Raw genomic sequence first — 21,995 nt, 5'->3', positions numbered from 1 at the left:
CAGGGCTGTGCGTGCGTAACGGGGTGTAATACGGCCGGGGACCGTGCCAGCATCTTCGTTACTTTCCTAATGAACGTTGAAAGAGTGGTATTTCGATTCGATACGGCATTTTTTTGCTGCTTGAATGATTGGTATGTACCGTTCATCCTTGAGCAACATGGTCTTCAACAAGGTACTTTCAGTTATATGCCGAATTTCTTCTTGAAAAACTTCTGGTTGCACTTATTTTGGATCAGTTTTATCAAATCGTTGTAGTAGTACTGTGTTGAGAAAGAGACAGGATAACGTGCTTTTCTTATAGCAGTAACTAGATGTGTTCTAGAATGGACATGTTTGTTACTAACAAGATATATGTGGTTAATATCATCGATACGTATTCTCAATCAGACAATTTGCAGTGGTAGATCGTCCAGTTTTATACAGGGTGGTTGGTAACTGGTGGTACAAGTGGAAAGGGGGTGATTCTACGCGAAAAAAGTTTTTTTAATTTTTTTTTTAATTTTTCCATCGAGACAACGATCTACAGTGAGATCCGTTATAACGAGACGTGATAAAATGCAGGCGTACCGAGCGAAAATTCAAAGTCGATTTTCTCGAAAACAAAGCCTGAAACGAAAAATTTTTATTCTATATTTTCGACTTCTTTTTTCGCGTAGAATCACCCCCTTTCCGCTTGTACCATTAGTTACCAACCACCCTGTATAGCGAGAAGATGTTACAGATTTTCTATTCTTTTCATCTCATTTTATTATAAAAGCACAATAATAACACATATAGTATACAAAATAAGGCTTCGTGATGTTTTATAAAGTACTTAAATTGCGATTGAATAGAGCTTCATTTAGGTAGTTTAATTCGGAAAATGAAAGTTACGATAATTTTCATATACATCAAAAATCAAGAATTGCAAATCATTTCAAAGAATTGTATAACTATTAGAGAAAATGAAATAAAAGTATCGAATCGATTTTACAATAAGCGTAAAACTTCTAAAGAAAGAGATTTAATAGACAGATTTCTAATTTACAGAAAGTTGTTTGTACACTAATTTTCCGAGGTTTCTAAGAAATCTCGTTTAGTTTGCACGCTTTAATAAAGGATAAAAAGGGTTTGCGATGCGGAAGAGTTATTTAACATAGTTGAGGGTATACTATCGTGTGTTACGCTGTGAGTGACAGGGATTAAATAATGAAAGGCGATCGTGGAATCGCGTGACACGGAAGAAACGGGCGAAGAGATACAGACATTGATGCACAGACAGTGAAGGACTAGATGACTCTTCGAGTAACGCAACTCAATTAGTTTCGTGACGACACAGATAGGTTTACATAATTTTTCTATTTTTAAAAGGCGAGTAATTCTCTTCTAACAAATGCGTATCTTCTAATAAGTCGCGTTTTACTCTTTCTGTTAATTTCGTCGAACCACGGTATTATCACATCGCGTTTTTTATATTGCACCACTTTTTGTGACAAGTCTAAACAAGCTACACGGTGGCTACAAAGAGTATTTGTACAGAATTATATTTATTGTAGCATTTACATAATAATGACTTAGGTTCAAGTATATTAAATTTCGCGTCACTTAGTAACTCTTTCTTCGTATGACAGACAATTAATACTCTGAAAGTAAAATGTATCAGTCGTAAAAAAATGTTTCATCGGAAAATAAGGGAATGTACAATTGTGACCTGGAATCTGAAAAAGAACCCAGTGTTCGAAAACAAATTTTTGAAAAGCAGTTGTTTTAAGATTTGTGCCACTTCGCTTTCCTCTTCTTCCTTTGTGTATTATATATTGTATTATCGTAATATTTTAATTAATATAAATATTAATATCTTTTAGAACGAATTTAGAAAAAGAATTGCATACCTGTCTTATGTTATAATTCGATTTAAATCTCGATTTTTCAAACACGGGGTGCCATCTTTCATTCCAAATAATTTTTGTACATAATATGTTTTGTAATCGCCGCAAATTTTTCATAAATATGAAAATCTCTCGCGGCTGGAGGATTAATTATATAAGCTTTCGTGTTGAAAACTTTCTCAACGTTGCGCTCAGCCGCACTTATCGTTCTAACGACGCTAGTTAATCAGCGGAATGGAGGAAGAGTTTATGCGTGTGAAGCAACGCGTACGTAGGGCGTACGTGGGAAATTGTAAGGTGATAGCTCGCGCGTTACTTTATTTCGGCTCGGTGAAACATATCACCCAAGACGTGCTTTCTCCATTCGATCGTAATATAAATATTGCCAGGATTGCCGACTATGCACGATGGACTTTTCTATTCTGGTTGGCCATCGCCATTATCGGTAAAGTCAAGCGTGATGCCGCGTTTTCATGAAGCTCTGTTCGAGTAGATGAGCGTGAAGAATACACGAGGAAGTGCTATTACGTCGTTTGAGAGATATCGTTGGTCGAATGATCGCGTGTCGAATGGATCGGTGGCTATTTCTTGCTCGACCAACGCTCCACCGGATTTTCCAAAGAAAAGAACCTGAAACCTGGTCGTATTGATTTTAAAGCTGTCATATCTTGACCTTTACGTATTTGGTTCTGCTATAAATTTCGTTTTATTCACGATAGAGCTGAATTTGAAAACGAGAGAAGCTGTAAATAAAGTTCGAGAAATTCACGTTCAGTGATAACTAGATTGCAGATTTGTATAAATCTATGCAAAAATTAAACAATGTAAAAATTCATAGAATTCATACAATATAGAAAAATATATAAAACAATAGAAGTAAATTATTTCTTATAAGTTTTAAGAAATAAAACGAATCCACGGTTCAATGATAACTGAAACCTTTTCCAAAGAATATACCATTATCTTGATAGACAAATATTTATAAATCATACTAATTATTCACTAAATACTAGTTTACGTAGTGTTCGATTTAGCGTAGCAATTCTTCCATAGGAAAAGTATTTTTGTTATTGATCACCGAGCTATTAATCACCGATCTAATACTTTACATAACAAATGTTTCAATTTATACTTAGCACTACTACTGAAATTAAGATTGGAGTTTCTGCGAGTAATAATCTTGTAGCGAAGTAACAAGAAAGTGAGGAATACAAATGGCCACCGTTTATTCGATCTCCGGTCTTCCGCGTTGTCGATCAACCTTATCGGCTCATTCAGTTCAGAAGTACTTCCTTATGCCTTCTTCACACTTATCATTTCGCTGGATCGCTTCATAAAATCGAACATCGCACAATCTTGTAGCATTTCCCATAATTCTCAAAATTACAAAGCACGCATGTGTCTATAGTTTTTTGCAATACCTAAACCTTTATTTATCGCAAGTATGTATAAAATTTCCTCTAAAACATACGACGTAACCAAGCAATTACTATTGCTACAAATCGGCTAAAGTGTCTGGATGTTTATGAGTAATCATCTATACTTGGATATTACCTACAGCTGCGTTGTTTACGTCGTATACGTTTCAGAGGAAATTTGACATATAGTTGAGATAAATAGAGGTTTTAGTGGCATTTATGTACTCATAAATGTTACTAAAATGTATGTAATAATAAATAAATTAATGGCAAATTGATGGCTAAAAACAATACTTGTTATTCCCTTACAGAATTAATTAATTAGACGATGTTACTACGATAGTAGTACACTAAAATTATAAATATTAGTAAACATATTAATTACAAATATTCTTTTATCTGACCACGTTTAATCAAGAACTAATCTATGTGCACGCGTTCTCGACAAATTTCAAATTTAATTTCCCCGTAAACGATGCGTCGTGTGAAAAAATCTTCTACACTTTCGATTAATTTTTCCGCGTAGAATCACCCTGTAATATAATTACACCACCATTCATGCAAAACTTTGTATAAAACTACCGAACCACTCTACCAAGTACCGTCATTTTCCCTCAACTTTATCTTTAGTTTCTTCGCCGTATAACTTGGTCCTATCTGTCGGTAATTTTTTCCCTTCTATTGGCCACCCTGTTCTCTGGCTGATCCGCTTAGATCGGCATCCTTGGTTGCGTGCTAAGGGGTCTTAAGGTACACTACGATCAGCTGAAACGAGGAAGTGGCGAGTATCCAATGGACCGGTATCGTTCGAACGAAGAACGTGGAGGTCGCGCGCGAGCATCACTTTACCGTGCTCGTTCGAAGAACCACCGTGTAAGAGAGAAGGATAGAATCGGCTGGTTGATGCTGGCGTGAGCTGAACGTAGAAGGGTAAAGGAAAGGGATAAGAAGGCCGTGTAAATGAGACGAATTATGAGAACAGGATTAGCGATATCATCGATGGTACCTCGTATAAGGGCGAATACACAATAAATTACAGACACACTTGTCCATCGATTTACACGATGCTTTTTGTGCTCAGTACATAAATAATCTGTTCGTTTACACGTCACTTTTTATACACCGTCTTGGTTTTACTGAGAATATATTCAGATCAGAAAATATATTCCATGATATTTATAGCACTTGTCGTATATCGCTATGCGAACAATTTATTATTCGGCCTCACTAATAACATCGTTTTTGGTTGACTCGTAGCGATGTTACGTATTAAGCTGTACATAATTCACAAGTGTTTACACAAATATCGAAGATAATAACTTTGATTAAATTAACCCCTGTGCGTTCTTTGGATCATTTTTAACTGATGGAAAATAAGATACAAGCGTTGATACGTGTGATTTCTCGTTTCTTTTTATGCCAAATATTTTCTTTAAACGTTAAAACTCCTTTTCTCTATTTGGGTTCTTGTGAACTTTAATTTCTGTCTTTTTTGTTTAAAAACGTGAAATTAGTATTTCCATACTATATTACTTTTTCTACTACATTTTCATTTTAAATTTTCATCTACATAAAAAAAAGACACAGCGTATTCTATGAAAATCAAAGACCCAATATATGTGTATCATTCTTCTCGATTATTCTACTCCAGGAATTTGTAAACGATTTCGTTCCGTTGTATCAGCAAGATTTAAGCCCGATAGGTTAAGAGAAAAAAGCTCGATGCAATTTACAGAATTTTATTGGGAGAACCCGTTTCGCGAAACAGACAGCTGGACCACTCTCGTAAAAGTATCGAGTCTCGATCGTACGAATACCGGTGATCCGGTCCCTATGCGCCCCGGTGGCTTTTCATTCGGATCACATTTCGAAGTTGCGTTACCAGTCAATTTATCACCGGTCGACCGCTGTCCATGCTCTCGTTACGATTTATCGCGAGGGCATTGTATTTATCGTAACGAAAGCGCGCGAATCGAGCTAAGATTTATAGTTACATAATAGCTATTTCGGCGATGATTTATCTGGAATAAATTGGGTTACCGACCGAACGTTTCATCGATATACATATATTTTTCCTGAGATGTCGTCTAGGGTTTTCCTATATAAAAATAGAAACCGTATATTTCTATCGAAACCGAATTTTAATCAGTACTTCGACATGTTCCAATTTAAGACTTTCCATGGATGGAAGTCGTCTCTAATGGAAATTATATCCTGACTTTGATCCAAAAAATTGTTGCGTTTCAATAAATAACATTCATACGATGGAAAAATATCTAATAGCTGCTGTTTTTCAAGCACGTTCCTTTAGATCCAAACAACAAAAATATCGACTGATTTTCCATCTCTCGCTACCATTTTATGAAAACTGTAGACTCAATGGTAAATCAATGTAGAATCTCTTTCCACAGTACGTCGTCGATTATCTTCATTAGGCAGCCAGGATACAGTGCGTGCAGGAATTCGTTCGTGCGCTATTTCTCGCGTGCCAGGCTTCGCCAACTCAAGACCGCAAGGACGCCGTTTAATCGTGCGAATTTTTATTTTTCAATCGCCGATATGTATCTCGTTCGAGATCTGAAATCGAGTGAACGGAGATAAGAAAATAACGCCATGATTTATGTATTCATTTTCCACGGAGTTCTCATTTTTATCAAAATATCAAGCAGTTTGTCTTACCCGAAAACTCTTCCCATCGATCGATGCCAAATTTTTCTCTTCGATTGATGCTTTTCATGTCCAACTAAAAGCATTTATACCTGTCAAGTAATATTTTGCACAAATACGTGAGAAATAATTCTTTCTAATATCGAATAATGGTATAGCGAATACGATGGAGCAACTAAACGCTACAAACTTTTCTAACATCTGAATAGAATGGTATCTTGAAAAATAGGAGTTTCAACAAATGGAGAAGAAGCGGTATAATTTACTAATCGCATAATCGCGTTATGCGACAGAAAACAAATCTTTGTTGGTGTTAAATGTTAGAAAAATGACGGCAGCTATGGTCGGTAACGGAACGATTTCGACGATGTCGACGATTTAACGCGGCGCAAAAGTATCGTTTACGATTGCGCTCGATGCTTTTCGCTGTTGTAACTGAAGATAGCGAGTCTTGGCATGTACGTTCAGGTTTGTTTGAATATGTGTACAATCGTGCCGCGAAAAAGTCGTAAAATCGTATAAAATAGCTGGAACGCATTCGAAAGGGTGACTTTGAAATTCTCGCGCGCGGTATGTCTCTTGATTAAACCAGTAGATATTGCTGTAAAAGTTGCAGAAAATTATCGCCATTGTCGCGATACAACGTCTTACTGCGATCTGTTGCATTCCGATCAGTTACTTTGGTGGGACAACTTTATAGGAGTATAAATTGAATTTTATTTTCTTAATTTTACGATTTTCGGTTTCTTATTCTACACAGGAAAGAATCGATTCTGATTACGGTACTATCCTTTCCACGATCGAAACAATTTTGATAATAAAAGAAGTCAAATTTTATCAGCAAATTTTACAACTTACAAATTCACCGATTGTCTCGATCTTATTTACCATAAAATTATTGTGGAAATATTGTAAACTTATAAAAGAGAAGTCTGTAACCTGCAACTTATGGTTCGAAACTTTCGACTCGAGTCAAACGATATCACATGTAAATTAATAAAAATATTCCGAGTAGAATTTATACGATAAAATTTCTTTGTACAGATCTTCTTCTTTCATCTACTGCTTCGATCCAAAGAATAATACTTAAACTCGTTACGTTCAACTCAAACATATGTATTTCAAGAAGATGCATTTTTGCAACCTTTTAAATTCCCAAGTACAATAGAATGTGTACGACCAAACGCAACATAAATCCAACAAGCAACTGCCAAAGAGGGTCTCCGTTGTATTCTGGAACCCAAAACCACCTACATATCTCGAGAAGACATTACGAACACCGTTAAGCGTAATGAGACTTTCTAGCCGTTTTTGTGCTTGTGTATCCCTATTATAATAAAACGGATAGCTAGGCCCGTCGGTTCGCAATTTATATTCATACTTATCGTAACAGTTATCGATCGAATCTGATCAGAGGGGTTAAATTCATACGTGACTGGGATCGCGGTAACGATCAGATAACCGGCCGATATTAATTTATGCTCGTGATCGTCCGTAAAATTACCGTTGCTTCGGTTCGCGCGATGATCCGTACCACCATCGGTCGAGCGTTTACAGCGTTTACAGCCCTCGAAGCACTGGGTCAGCACCGCTGCGCGATCTTTGACCCTCCGCGATAACACGCCACTTGCACTTCCGGCAATTCTTCCCCCGCTCCAACCACACAATATCCCCACCACAGCTCCTCGAACGCTCCGTGAATCTCCGAAGCACCTGCTGTCCATACAGTGCCTCGTGCTCGCCTCCAACCTCGCTTCACCTCGCACCGCCACGGTGAACCGTCCAAGTCAAATTGCAAGCAGGTTTAATTGAACACAAAAGGTTTCGCGGGATTACCTCACCGATTGCTATATCGATTTTGAAGCGAGAAATCAGCTCGTTAGACGTGGTATGTTATCCGCACATAGCGTATCGAAGCAGTGATTGATCGTATGTTCTTTACTTCTTCTTTACCTTTTGCGTGATAATTTATTGGCTAAATATATTGGCGAATTTGAACGGCGACGCGTTAAGGGACTTTTGTCGTGGAAATTGTTTCTAGAATTTTAGAAACTTTTGTAATTCTTGAATGAGATAATATAATAGTAGGATGGGTGGTAATTTGTAAAATTTATTTTTTACGGTTTGTTTCGTTATTAGAGTTACGTAGTTAAAGTATAAGCATTGTGACGAAGAACTTATTAGCATTAGTAATTTGTAGCTTTTGAATTGTATGGCCTTGCTGATAATATTTGTGTTAAATATCGTACTGTACTAGAGAAGTGCAATAAAATGTTTCGAGCTTTCTGCTGGAATTGTTAGAGTCTTAGAAGAACGTCAAAACGAATATTACGAAAACAATGTTTATTTTATTGCTTGGTATATATAAATAATCTTCTTTTAAGGGGGTATTCTGGTCTAGAGGCATGAATTTCGGGCGATTTTTGAAGCTCTGTACAAGCAAACCAAAAAATATTTTTGCTATCCTTCTTTTTAGCATTTGTTTATTGATATTTCGAGATTACGTAAAAGATTTACTGGAAAAAACTCAATATTTAAAAAGTTATGAGCTGGCAAAGTGGATGCTGCCAAAAAAATGGGGTGTCGTGGCGTGCATGTTATCAATCCTTCTGGTCATTTGAAACAAAAAAAGTGAACAGATTCTTAATTAGTATGGATGCCGCTATCGTCTGAATCTTGGAAAAGTCAATACAACATTTTTCCACAAAATAACGGTCGTTTGAAAAAAAATTTCTTATTTCGCACGTTTTTTTGACAATTCCGAACGTTTAAAAAATAGTAATATTAAAGATTTTGAACTGAGCGTGGTCCTGACGATAGAGGAGTATATAAGGAATATTCAGACCAAATTTAAAATAAATCGGTTCATTAAAACTTGAGATATTGTGTACGCCAACTCGAAAAAAGTAGTTTCGAGAAAAACGCGTTTAAAGTTTTGAGACATGTTTACTCGGACAACGTCTACCGTCTATTGTTCATTTGTTCCGGTCGGACCGAAGCAGATGCTGCGTCACAAAAGTGGCTGTAACTCATAAAATAATTGAAATTTTGAAAAATCCTTTTAAGGGCATATTCTTGAATTTTTCAAATGTGATGATTCATGATTTTTTCAAATTTCTAGACCAGAATACCCCCTTAAGCTTTCAATTAGGTTTTCATTTTATCTGGAAATCTTGTTTGGTTGTATCATTTGTTGAATACATATGCACATATATCGTCCGAATGGATATCCGATGTCCGAAAATATCGAGACCAACATATCCTACGCGCTAATGAGATCACATGAGTAAAAAGAGTTCATATAAACTCATAAGATTGGACGTATCCAAAAATGATTTATCGAAGAGTTATCTAAACTTTCGAAGATTTTTATTCATCGTTTTGGCAGTTACAGTAAATGTTCGAAATTTCTTCCTTCTGTAAAAATGCAGACTCTCATTCGTCAAATATTCTTTCGAAATATTCCTACTCTCGTAGAAATAGCAGTAAATGCATTTTGAATAGATTTCTAGAGCCGCTCTTCCATTTCTACTACATCTTCATAAACCAACTGTCTCGCGTGACCCCATAAATAAAAGCTCAGAGAAGTTAGATCTGGTCGGATCGTGTAAACAATAACTGTCGATGAAAATTACTTGCGTCCGTCTGTGGTTCTGTATAACCAGAACAACTTCCTTGGAAATCTTTGAACGCATATAATTTCTCGATAAACCATTTTTCGACACAACTTCATCTGGACTTTTTTTACCTACGTGATTTCATTAACACGTAGTATAAGTTTGGTACTTTCGGGACACCTTTTTGGACATCCTGTATGATATAATAAGTCATAAATAAATTGTAGATTTAAGTGAATATATCGTATCTATTGCACCGTTCATTTATCATAAGAACGTCGAGTTTCGTTGAATATAATCGTGTCACTTGGCTCAGCATTCCTAGTCATTGTTCTCCGACATGGTTACTCGTCGAAAGATAACAGTTCGTGAGAATGTCGGGCTCTTAAAATCTACCTCGTGTAATCTGCTACAAACCCTCGCGGACTATTACCGATCTACGGCTTTATTACTCAGAAATATGTACGCGCTGTCATGCCATCTGGCATTCGTAACTCGTAATTACGCGTGTATTAAATGCACTTTCGGTACTTCTTCGACGATTATAATCCTATCACGCTGAGATCGTATCCTTCTCCTCATGGGACGTTAAGCGTAATTAGATGAATTCCCCTGTTCCCTTTCCACCGCATTCCACGGGGATAGAGAATGGGGAAAATTTATAACGAAAATAAATCACCAATTACCACTTCAATCTCGCGGAACGGCCTTTGTTCGTTATTTATGTGCGGTATGAATTAAACGTAGCCGCAGTCGTGCGAACGTATAGCAGGCGCGAGTACGCTTCGTGATACGATGAAATCCCTCGAAATCGAAAGAAAAACGATTAACGATCGTAATAACGTCCAATTAGTCAGCATTGGCCAGTGTCGTTACGCTTCAATCTACGAAGGATCGCTAACAACTCCGTCAGTGATGGAATCCGCACCAAGTTTGAAGAATTGTCTAGTTATTTTTTTCAATTATCTATTTTGGTAAATTGTGAATGTATATCTTGAAAGAAAGAAGACGTTTTTTAAATCTTCAAACTCTTTCGTGTTTTTCATGTTGCTAGCGTATATGGATTATATGTATTGTTTAATAGACAACGATACATTAAGTGTATTTATCGAATAAATAAAGATATGAGTGTACTCCACTTTGTGTAATTTTAGTTTAAAACACTTGGTTCCTGCTTATGTTGTGTGATTTCATCAATATTTTCTACTCTTTGTTTTATAGAGTTAACACACCTGACAAATATACAAGTGGCTCGTCTACTGTTATTTTGCAGCGCTAGTTGATCTTTATTGAAAAATCAGGAAGTAAATTGTTCTTCATAGTATTCACTATGTTACGAGTCCCACTTCTGCCTGATACAATGTGTTTTTACCTAAAAAGTCAGAAAATTTACCTTTATTGAAAAATCAGGAAGTAAATTGTTCTCCATAGCATTCATTATGTTATGAGCCTGAATCCGCACCAAGTTTGAAGAATTGTCTAGTTATTTTTTTCAATTATCTATTTTGGTAAATTGTGAATGTATATCTTGAAAGAAAGAAGACGTTTTTTAAATCTTCAAACTCTTTCGTGTTTTTCATGTTGCTAGCGTATATGGATTATATGTATTGTTTAATAGACAACGATACATTAAGTGTATTTATCGAATAAATAAAGATATGAGTGTACTCCACTTTGTGTAATTTTAGTTTAAAACACTTGGTTCCTGCTTATGTTGTGTGATTTCATCAATATTTTCTACTCTTTGTTTTATAGAGTTAACACACCTGACAAATATACAAGTGGCTCGTCTACTGTTATTTTGCAGCGCTAGTTGATCTTTATTGAAAAATCAGGAAGTAAATTGTTCTTCATAGTATTCACTATGTTATGAGCCCCTCTTCTGTCTGACACAATGTGTTTTTACCTAAAAAGTCAGAAAATTTATTAAGAATCCTATTTATTCTCAGTCATCCAAGTACAATGTATAAATAAGTAAATGTTTGTATAATAACTTATTCGTCTGTTTTTCTTACTTCAATATGCTGATTTAGACCCTGGAATATGTCGATATGTTTTTGGATACTTTGTGTATAATGATGCAACGTATACGAGCCTTTAATTCCGATTTGGATGTATGTGGTAGTACCAAATTGCATAGCGTTCGTATGAAATTACAATCGGTCGTCTTCCATTGGATTTTAGGAATACATCGAACGCGCAATTAGTCTCCTGCCTGCGCAATAATCGCTAATGTTACGGCAATTAGATTTGCGTTCGCTTTACGATATGCCGACATACTAATTAGACTGATGGCACAATGATCGAGGTCACTTAACGAACGTGATTTCGATGCGGAGATTACAGGGTTAGTCGTCTAGGGACTTTGGGTTTGTCACGCGATGTTGTGTGCGTTACGTGCGTCCTTGCGACGCATGCGTACTCACGGAAAGTAATTACAGGTATTACGCGAGTTTTGGATAATTATTTCCGGCTGAATAGTGTGTCAGTGTTTTTTCTCAATGGATAATTACCAGAAAATGATGTTGCGTATCCTTGTCTAATGACTTTGAAACATTTTTCGATACCGACCTTTTTAAATTTAGGGTCTGTACCAAATTTAGTAGAACTTAAAATACGAACTAACGCGTTCTAACATTCACATTGAGATTTTCTTTGATGATCATTACATACACTTTTGTGTACCAATCTAGGAAACCTTGAATTCTGTAAAAAAAAATTACGTAAATCTAAATTAAGAATTAAGTAACGTACTGTTTTTTTAATAATCGCGTCAAGGCTTTGTTTAACGATTTCCACAAATTTTCCTGTACTGATTCATCAAACCTGGAATTTTATAAAAAAGATTTAGTAAAATGAGAAACAAACTACGGCCCCCTTTTGCACAATGACCAACTAATAATTTGTATTAGCGATTAAATAATTTTTTTTTCAAATAGGATAATCGTATAACTTGTAATTTGAATAATTTCATTTTATTTATTATCAAATTTATTCTTAAATAGTTGTTAGTTACTTCGTTCAGAAGTATACATTTATATTAATAACATAAAATTTCATTAATAATATCAGTTTAACTGTATAAAAGAGAGATTACGTTATTATTAGTATGCAATAACCTTACTTAGTTCTTATTTAGTGGCCTTGAAAATTTATCAGAAATCTCGAGATCCAAAAAGAATTAGGTACAAGTTAAAATATGAACTACGCAATGGCGAAGTTTCCAATATGTCAAATTTTACGATGTTAATATTCTTTTCATGATTTGAGTATACATATACGGAAACAGAACTCGGTTGAAAAACACATAATCGGGAAAATACTCAGGAACTATGTAATCGATATTTCTACCACGAAGGCTACCGTGCAGGTCGCAATCATCAAGGCGTGTGATCAATTTTGCAGGCACATTAATTCCCGCTTAGTATACGTACGTTGCATGCTAATACGTGGAGATTTGACCTCCCCTTTTTTTCTGGCGCATAACAAGTCATAAAAATTGCAGAAAAGAAACATGACGACTTTTAGTCCTGAGCAGTAAAAGCTCATGAACATATAGGCATGAATAAAATTTTAAAATATCTGAACATTCGAATAACCAAGATGAATTGAAACAAGATTCAAATAAGACAAATGTTTAGGAAGTCGCTAAATTCTATATTCTATATTCTACGTTACGTAATTAAACTTCAAATAATTATGCAATCAATAAACCACTCGAGTATTTGTATGTTTATGTGGAAAATCAAAAATGCGAAAACACAGAGAATGTACTGAAAATATGGAAAGTAATGTGTTCGTCATACTATTATTTACAAATTAACTATTTAAGATGCGTTTTTTTAGTTACGTTTACGAAAATATAAATACGAATAGAATTTGTATAAAAATCCGCACTCTAATTATAAGATCAGAAATATCTGAAATGTTTCAAACGTCTGAAATATCTATGTTCATAATTACATTTCACCAACGATACACAGCCTGATTCCTGAGAATTTCTTTCACTGTGTTGTAAAATAGTGTTCTGGAGACGCAGGTCTATTGATTTCTCTGGCTTTAAGCCGCGTTTCTAGCGTTATTCGTTCATCACGTTCCACGGTTGGCTGAACCACTTTTTATGTGAACCGACCGATTCGCAGGGGGCGGAGTGTGCGGCATAGCCACTAGGAATGTTGATTGTTCTCAAGGTTTTTCAAACATATCGGTCGCGTTTAATAAGATGTAGAACGTAGACCGTAAAGGAATTATGGCATTTGTGCTGCTGTTAAATTAATTCCAGTTACGTTAGTTTCGACGATCGTCTAAACTGATTTCACTTTCACGAATCGTATCGAACTATCGTATTATCGCTATGATTTGTTTTTTGATTGCTTTTAATGAGTCCAGGAACGATATTAAAATTCAGGTATAATGTTTCGCGTGCTACAGGTGCATACTGGTAGTAATTTTTTTTTATTCTTATCTGTTTGTTTTCGTCGTTAAGTAGTTTTAATGCCTGTCACTATATTCAAGCATATTATCCTGGATTTGGTTTCCAATTTAGTTATGTTAAGATACGACGCACGAAAAACTTTCAATTATATTCCTAGTTTCTTAGAAGATTCGTAAACTCACAAATTACCGATTAAAATGAACAGAGAAGAAATTGGTGAAAGATATTATAAATATTTTCCACATTTTGCATATGTAGTATCGTATACAAAATAGCAAAACGCATATTACAGCTACAAAACTATTTGATAGCAATAACCATAACTGTTATCACGAGTAATACAATAGATCTAGTGGAATGAAATATCGCTAGGAAACATACGAATAGGTCGTTTCTCTCATTGTACGTTCTTATTAGTGGCGAACGGAGGCAGCCAGTGTGAATAGAAGCTTGTAAAGGATGACAAGAACCGCGTTCAAGTGGATTCGGTGGCCATTTAACAAAGATTTCTCACGAGAGGCTCGCGGTCCGTGAAAATGATGCGCGCAGCATTCTAAAGGTGCGTTTAGACCGAGTGCTCACTCTTCCTCCACCTTCGTAAAATTTACAAACGAAGATGTAAGAGTAATTTTAAGAATGCTTTCTGTCTTCGTGACAAACGAGCGTTCGTAGATGTTAGACCGAGTATCCAAAAGAATTGGACATTTTTGGATAGTTCTTACACCATTCTTGCACCACTTGGATGTTCGATATCCGATTCAGCGAATTACCGCCATACGGCAAACGAATGCTCGTGTACGCTTCTACCAAATTCTATTAAAACGTAAACGAGCACTCACAATTGCTTGACGAATCAAAAATCCGAAACCCGAATGGTCTAAGGGTGCATTCACACCATCAATATACGTTGTCAATATTTCAATTGATAAACCGCATTTTCGTCGAGGACCACGAAATATTGTCAATATTATTGATTATCCTAGGAATGCTCGAAAGATGATCTATAAATACCCTAAGAACGCTCTAAGATTCCTTCGAAGATACTTATTCCATTGTTGTAAATAAGTTCACGAATAGATTGGTCGGTAAGCATTTACACTAGACGTTCACAACACGAACGTTCTTACTCTAGTTCTATGTTTTTGCTCGTTTGGTCTAAACGCACCTTAACGGTGAAGTGGCACGGCTCCGCTTTAGTAGGCGAACAGAAACGCTGATCCCGAGGCGACCTCGTTCCCGAGGTCCTCGCGGAGATGACCTCATCGAGATGTTGCCCGATCGGGCCCCGTGTGATATCTCCGGCTCGCGAAATCTCAACAATCACGTTGTAAATCCGTCAACGACCTCCGCCATCCAGCTATCAGCTCGTTTATCCATCGCATGATCGGACGTTCTTTTAATTACGGGTTAATTTGCGGGCCTGTTTATGCACACAATCTCCCTGGTACAGGTTGAATCGGTAAGGTACAGTTACGTCCTGCGCACTTCCGTTCAAACGCTATGGTAACGGGTGAGAAGAGGAAGAGGTTCATTAGGTCAAAGTGGTAGAGAGTTGCTGGTTTGATGGCGGTCTATACGTACATCTGCTCAAATACGTACATTGTGGATACGATTTTCGTACAGTGATTAAACTAGAAATTGTGGGAACAAGTGAACAGGTAACACGCTGCTTTTCATTCTGATATGATACCATCTAAAAATTTGGAGAATTTTCATATATAGTAAGAAAGATTGGGCGAAATCAATACGAATTCTTCTAAACAAAATTCTGTTTCAGTCTGTTCTTCCAAAAATTGCAGTAAATGATTGTCGATACGTAGTTGTGTATTTTCACAGATACACTATATTGTAATATACAGGGTGGATGGTAACTGGTACAAGCGGAAAGGAGGTGATTCTACGCGAAAAAAGAAGTGGGAAATATAGAATAACAATTTTTTGTTTGAGGCTTTGTTTTCGAGAAAATCGACTTTGAATTTTCGCTCGGTACGCGTGCGGTACGTTATAACGGATCTCACTGTAGATCGTTGTCTCGATAGAAAAATTAAAAAAAAAAAGAATTAAAAAAATTTGAAAATCGAATTTATTGTGAAAATACTTAAATGAAATACAGGAGTAAACAACAATTAATAACAGTAATCATTAAATAAACAACAACCAATTAATAACAGTAAACAATAAATAGCAAGTTCTGTGCAATGTCTACCTGAAAATCGAAAATCGATTTTCAACGTCCTGAGCTACCAATCTTTCTCCGTCAATCTTCAATGTTTTAAAAAATTACTCTTTCTTCTGTGATCTTGTCTATCTCCGATGTTGATCTCTGTACATCCGTTTGGGAAATGCGTGTCTCTCAAAATGGCTCTCCGTAAAACAAAGAAAGCCGCTCTGTCTGTGAAATAAAAGAAGTCGTGCTGTCCGTAAAACAGAGAAAGTCCCCTTGTTTATCCGCATTTGAACTCTTAGAGAGTTTACATATATGTATATAAATATTGTAAATAGCACATATGCGAGTACACAAGGGGAATATTAAGCGAAGTTGAAGATACAAGTTCCTTTCGTACTGGTAAGATGCAATAGCAAGTGACACTCTGAATCTTTACGACACTTGAAATACAAACTTATTGTATTACCCCAAACCAATCTCGCATTTATATTATGTAGATATGAAATTGTTTACTTGCCATTCAAATGTTAGTATTATCTACAATAAATTCATACTAGATTTAATTTTCAACCATCGCTACACTTTTTTAACTCTAACTGACTGTTCTTCAGAGATTGAAAATTATTTCGAAGTTACATGCAAGTTTGTAAGAGAAATGTTTGATTATTATCGGTACGTGGAGCAGATGTCGTAAAAATAGCTCCCGTTGTTGGTACGTCAATTAACTTGGAGCGTAGAACGCGCATCGGATTATGGTTGTGTGGAAGGTACGCGATCATGAAAAGGTCACTAGTGCATGATATTTGTTGAGAGCATCGAATGATTGCTTTTAGCATGCATTTTATGTGAACACGTAATGCAAAGAGAAAGATTAAATCAGACACGGACTATCTTTTATTTAAATATAAGAAGTTTGAAACTTTGCTCGTTTTGTTATATCATAGAAAATTTGACTAGATTTCTCTAATCCTTTAATTTTCTAATTCTGTAATATCTTTTGCCTTCGAGCATGTCAAACAAATAATTAAGTAAGAATAAAAAATATTCTATTCGCGAATATCTAAAATAACACATTGTTTTGTTTAATACATACAGTTATTCACATTAACATTCGGACACTGTACTATCTTTGTAATTATTGCTGTATGGGAATGATTTAGATATAATATTGTTTAATTTACAAAACGATAAACCATTCACTGTAAGTTGAAGATATATAAATAATTCCACTGTAACAATAACATTTAATTGTATAATACATTTTAAACATAAAATTGTCACATTAATGTTCTAGCTCTTGGGAAGCATTCGAACTGGAAAATAGATTTATATTGCTGCTATTATTATATTAGACTGCTATTGTCTGAAACCTAACGTGCTACGAAAAGGACAGAATACCAGCGTTGATAAAAGTCAACTTGTTATTTACCATAAAGGAAAAGATAAGAGTTATCGTGAAATTGCACGATTATTAATAATGAAGAAGAGCACAGTTGCGAATATTAAAAGATAAAAAGAAGAGGATCGTATCGAATTTAAGAAACAAAAAGGACCACCTGGAATTTTTAACGAAAGGAAGGGAAGAAGAATAATACGGAGAGTTAAAGAAATCCACAATTGACCTCAGAGATTTGTCATGAAACTAGGAGAAAAGTCAGTGCTGAAACAGTACTAATAACGAGGCACAATGGGTTTAATGATCGAGTAGCAAGAAGAAATCCGTACATAGACGAAATAAAGAGGGAAAGAAGACTGGCTTTCGCTGAAGAGTTCATTAAAAAATCTCAAAATTGGTGGAACGATGTTACACTCTCCGACAAAATATTGCATTTTTTATTCAGGTAGAAAAAGTATAATATGGCGGATTCAAAAATTTGAAACCTACCTTAGAACACAGAGAAGATTCTGTGATTGTATGGGGATGCATTTCGAGTATCGGTGTGAGTGAACTGACGTTGAGGTCTTTTAAAAAACGATTTGCTAAAAAGTGCAAACAATATGGGAATACAAAGTATCTTCAAATTTTATCAGGATAACGATCCAAAACGTAATGCGAGAATAGTACAGGAATATTTGTTATACAATCGTCCTAAAGTTGTACATCCACCTCCGCAATTTCCGAACTTGATCCCATAGATTCTCTATGGGATCAATTAAACCAAAGAATCAGAGAAACACCAATAAATTAAAAAGTTGAATTGCAAACGATGCAATGGGCAACTATTTCTTCAGAATATGTAAAGAAAATTAGTTTTAATGCAAAATATTAATATCGCAATCTTTCATAAATTTTATATATAAAATATTTACTTTCCATAAAATGTCCGAACATTAATATGACGTGAAAATATGACAACATTTTGTTCAAAATGTATTATACAATTAAATGTTACTGTTAGAATGGAGTTGTTTATATATTTTCAATGTACAATAAATAGTTTGTCTTTCTATAAAATAAACAATATAATATCTAAATCACTCGCTCTTACACATAGCAATAATTATAAAGATAGTATATTGTCCGAATATTAATGTAACTGTACGTTAAACTTAGAATGTGGTTTTGTTCAACTGATTTCCTGTTTTCTGCCGGCAATTGCTGTTAGTTGAAACAGCAGGTTTAAAGGCACACGTTGAAAAGGTCAAATTGCGTATTACGTCCGTGTACGAGTGGTTGAATTTTAAATTGAACCACGATTTCCATTATCTGTCGTAAAAAGTCGGATAGCGAAAGTCGAACGTCGTAATCTACCAACTATACAACTAACTAAAGCTTCAGTTTATCTAGGGAACAAGTTGATGTAAATCAAATAACGGTTAGAAATCTAAGAATTATTATATTCGTTTACATTACTTTAACTTCAAAAAATACCTCAATATAATATACGTACTTTTTAATATTCTAACGTTAGACATTTAATTTCACTTTTCTGCATTTACATGCTTGAATTAAAATAAGACAGTAAAATCAAAATACATTTGAAAGTGAAATCACAATTTTATATCCGTAAACAATTTTTCATATAAATTTTCCCATAAAATTGAAACAAGAAATCAAGCACATCAATGACAATTTCATCGTAGTTTTCTGAAATTGAAAAGTTTTTCGACAAGAGACAGTCAGGATTGTGTCGATCATAATCCAAAAACTGGACTAGTGTTAAACAAATATAAAAAAATGATCTTCTCTCCTCTTGGACGAACAAACTGCCCAAACAACCTTTTGAGCACACCGTTTTATGAATATCAGACGAGACCTATTAAGATCTCGTATCTCTATAAAAATAAATACATACATCGATAAATAAAAGTAAAGAAACCTGAATAACCATAATACATATTTCAAGCCTACTAAATGACCGTGTAAAAAGTTTCAAAGACTTCATCGATCGAGCAGTTTTCCATAGAAAAGACCTGTCAGGCAAGGCAGTTTCACTTTCCACGAATGAGTTCGATTGTGGAGCGAGGTTCTAACAACCGATCCGCGTATGGAATTTACAGCTATGGTGCTGTCGATTACGCTCGATTACACGGTAATTAAACAGTGCCTGATCGTAGTACAACATTTATTTATTTCGGTTTAACAATCGATTGCACGGACAAATGGGAGGCGAGGATAGACGACGTTTCTTGTCGCTGATGAATTATAAAGATGACAAGGGCGATGTTCCCCTCCTTTCTTCTTCCCTGCCCTTAGTTCGTATCCGACTTGCTCTAGTAGCAACTAGCACCTGATTAAACTTGGTGATTAACCGCTAACGACCAGACCGGTCTGCTTAACATAAATCGCTAATTTACAAATCCAATAATGCTCCTGACTGCTCGTGGAATAATCCATTATTCGCGATAGAGTCCACCGCCCCATTCCCTTGGTTACTAATGAACGTCGTTTTCGAGCGATTGACGTCACCCAATTAAAATTCTGCGATCCGGGCTTCCTTCGTTAAGCTGTGGCTCAAACTTCTCAAACGTCTTTTGGTTTCTTATTAGAGAAAAATTCGCTTAAAACCGCGACCAAAGCGAAAAATGTTTCGTGGTCTCCCGATATTTTCCTAATAATTTTAATGACTGTAATGCACCGCGCGAGTGTGACTTGTTAGAAAGCGAATTATTAATTACGCACTGTCGAAATAAGTCACGATAATCCTTTTTTCGTAATAAACGAATTAGACCAAAATTTAGGATACGTTGCTGGCGATTTTTTAATAGAACGATTGTGTCAGAGTTATCTAGTAATCGTTAAACGAATGATAATTAGTCCGTTTGATCGCTGGCGCGACTATAATCGCGCGGCAATTAGGATGATGCGGAGTCGGAAATTACTGGCGCGTCTTTGTAAAAATGACAGCTAATGCTTGAACGATTTACCGCGAAGGTTAATACGAGAAGGAATTAACAGAGAGGAACTATGAAGGAACACATTAGTTTCTCGGTGTTGCTTAAGCCTTAATTTGTTATTCCCCACTTTTAATAATCTGCGAGAAACTTTCCTCTTAACGTCCTAATGCAGAAGGGATTAAGCTCTGCTGGCACGAGTCGCGAAAGCTTATAGTTTAATGTTAATGACTTAACGAGATTATTACGAAACTTTAACCATTATTTAAAGAGATAAACGTGTAGTTACGCTACACGTAAAATATGTAAAGTATTACGTACGACGAGAACAAAAATATTACTTAACCTTAACATCAAACATGCAAATATCTTGAAAATAATCTATTTTTCCCTGTTGATCGGGTGTTTAGAAAAATTCCTTAACTATACTAAATAGTAATAACGTCTAACAAAAATATTTGTACTACTAACCCAAATTACAAATTCATCGATTCCACTTTCTCCTACGTCCATCCTCGAACTTATCACAATCTCCCGGGAAAGAATCCCTCGTTAACCCCCTTTCTGAATGGAATTGTTGCAGGACGTGGAGCACCCCGCGTGACCGCGGCTCTGGCAGGAGATGGCGAAGGCCGGTTGATCGCCACCCCGGTCCACAAGGAGAGCATAGCGTCGAGGAGCAAGGAAGACCTAGCACAGGAGGCGGCGCTGGTGCTTCAGCAGGTAGGCAGCCTTCACTGCGTTGCCCACGACAACAGACGATTGCCAGGTCGATTTAGCACACTTCCGGCGCGGCGTAACAAGAAGAGGCCGGAACTGCCACTCGATGTAAGACGCAGGAGCGTAGAACTTGGCGCCACCAGCAGCGCAGACCTCGTCGAGACACCGAGGCTGAAGAAGAAGGCATTGGAGAGAAGCGCCAGCGATGCGAGCGCGAAAAAGCTAAGAGGTCCCCTGGCGAGGTTCTTCTCCCCGAAGTTAGAAAGAAAACGGAAACCGGTCGGGCGCAGCGTCAGCGACGCCGCCAGCTCGTTGAGATCGCATCGCAAGAGGAGCGGCAGCGAGAGCGAGGGATCGCATCTCGGCAGTAGTCGCGTGAGAAAACAGTTGTCCCCAATAATCGAAGCTTCGCCGCACGTCGATCAGCAACCGTTTCATTTCGGTAAAGTAGCAACAGCGGAGAACGGTGAAAGTAGCAGCAGACCCGAGGCGAAGAAGTCTAAGCAGGAGGAATCCGATGCGAAGAAAGTGACGGAACGGACAGAAACGATCGAAACGAGAGAAAGGATCGAAGAAACAGAGGTGAGCGTCGGAAAGCCACCGATATCGCCTAGAAGAGAGAACAAGGGAACCGTGAGACGCATACCTATCGAACTAGAGGTAGACGATAAGAAGAGCAAAGAGGAAACAACGGAAAGAAAAGAAGAGAAGGCAACAGGCCGGACCCCTTCACCGGTGGTAAACGACACCGGGGTCGACGAAGTGGAC

At 36.5% G+C, this 21,995-nt stretch overlaps 1 protein-coding gene and 1 long non-coding RNA gene across 4 annotated transcripts in view; one reads left to right on the top strand and one right to left on the bottom strand.

Annotated features, from left to right (window-relative positions):
• Positions 1–21,995, top strand: part of LOC100744184 — a 174,900-nt gene that overhangs the window by 20,350 nt on the left and 132,555 nt on the right. For all 3 annotated transcript variants that reach the window (XM_024368966.2, XM_012387914.3, XM_024368965.2), the window contains one exon: positions 21,091–21,993. In XM_024368966.2, coding sequence (XP_024224734.1) covers positions 21,091–21,993 — 903 coding nt within the window. The remainder of the gene's footprint in view (positions 1–21,090; positions 21,994–21,995) is intronic.
• Positions 1–21,995, bottom strand: part of LOC117151874 — a 117,911-nt gene that overhangs the window by 44,871 nt on the left and 51,045 nt on the right. The window lies entirely within an intron of this gene.

This window comes from Bombus impatiens, unplaced genomic scaffold (assembly GCF_000188095.3).
Source record: "Bombus impatiens unplaced genomic scaffold, BIMP_2.2 scf_0494, whole genome shotgun sequence".
NCBI classification, from domain to species: domain Eukaryota; kingdom Metazoa; phylum Arthropoda; class Insecta; order Hymenoptera; family Apidae; genus Bombus; species Bombus impatiens.
The sequence above is the reverse complement of the archived record's forward strand: the minus strand, read 5'-3'. Positions and strand labels throughout refer to the sequence as shown.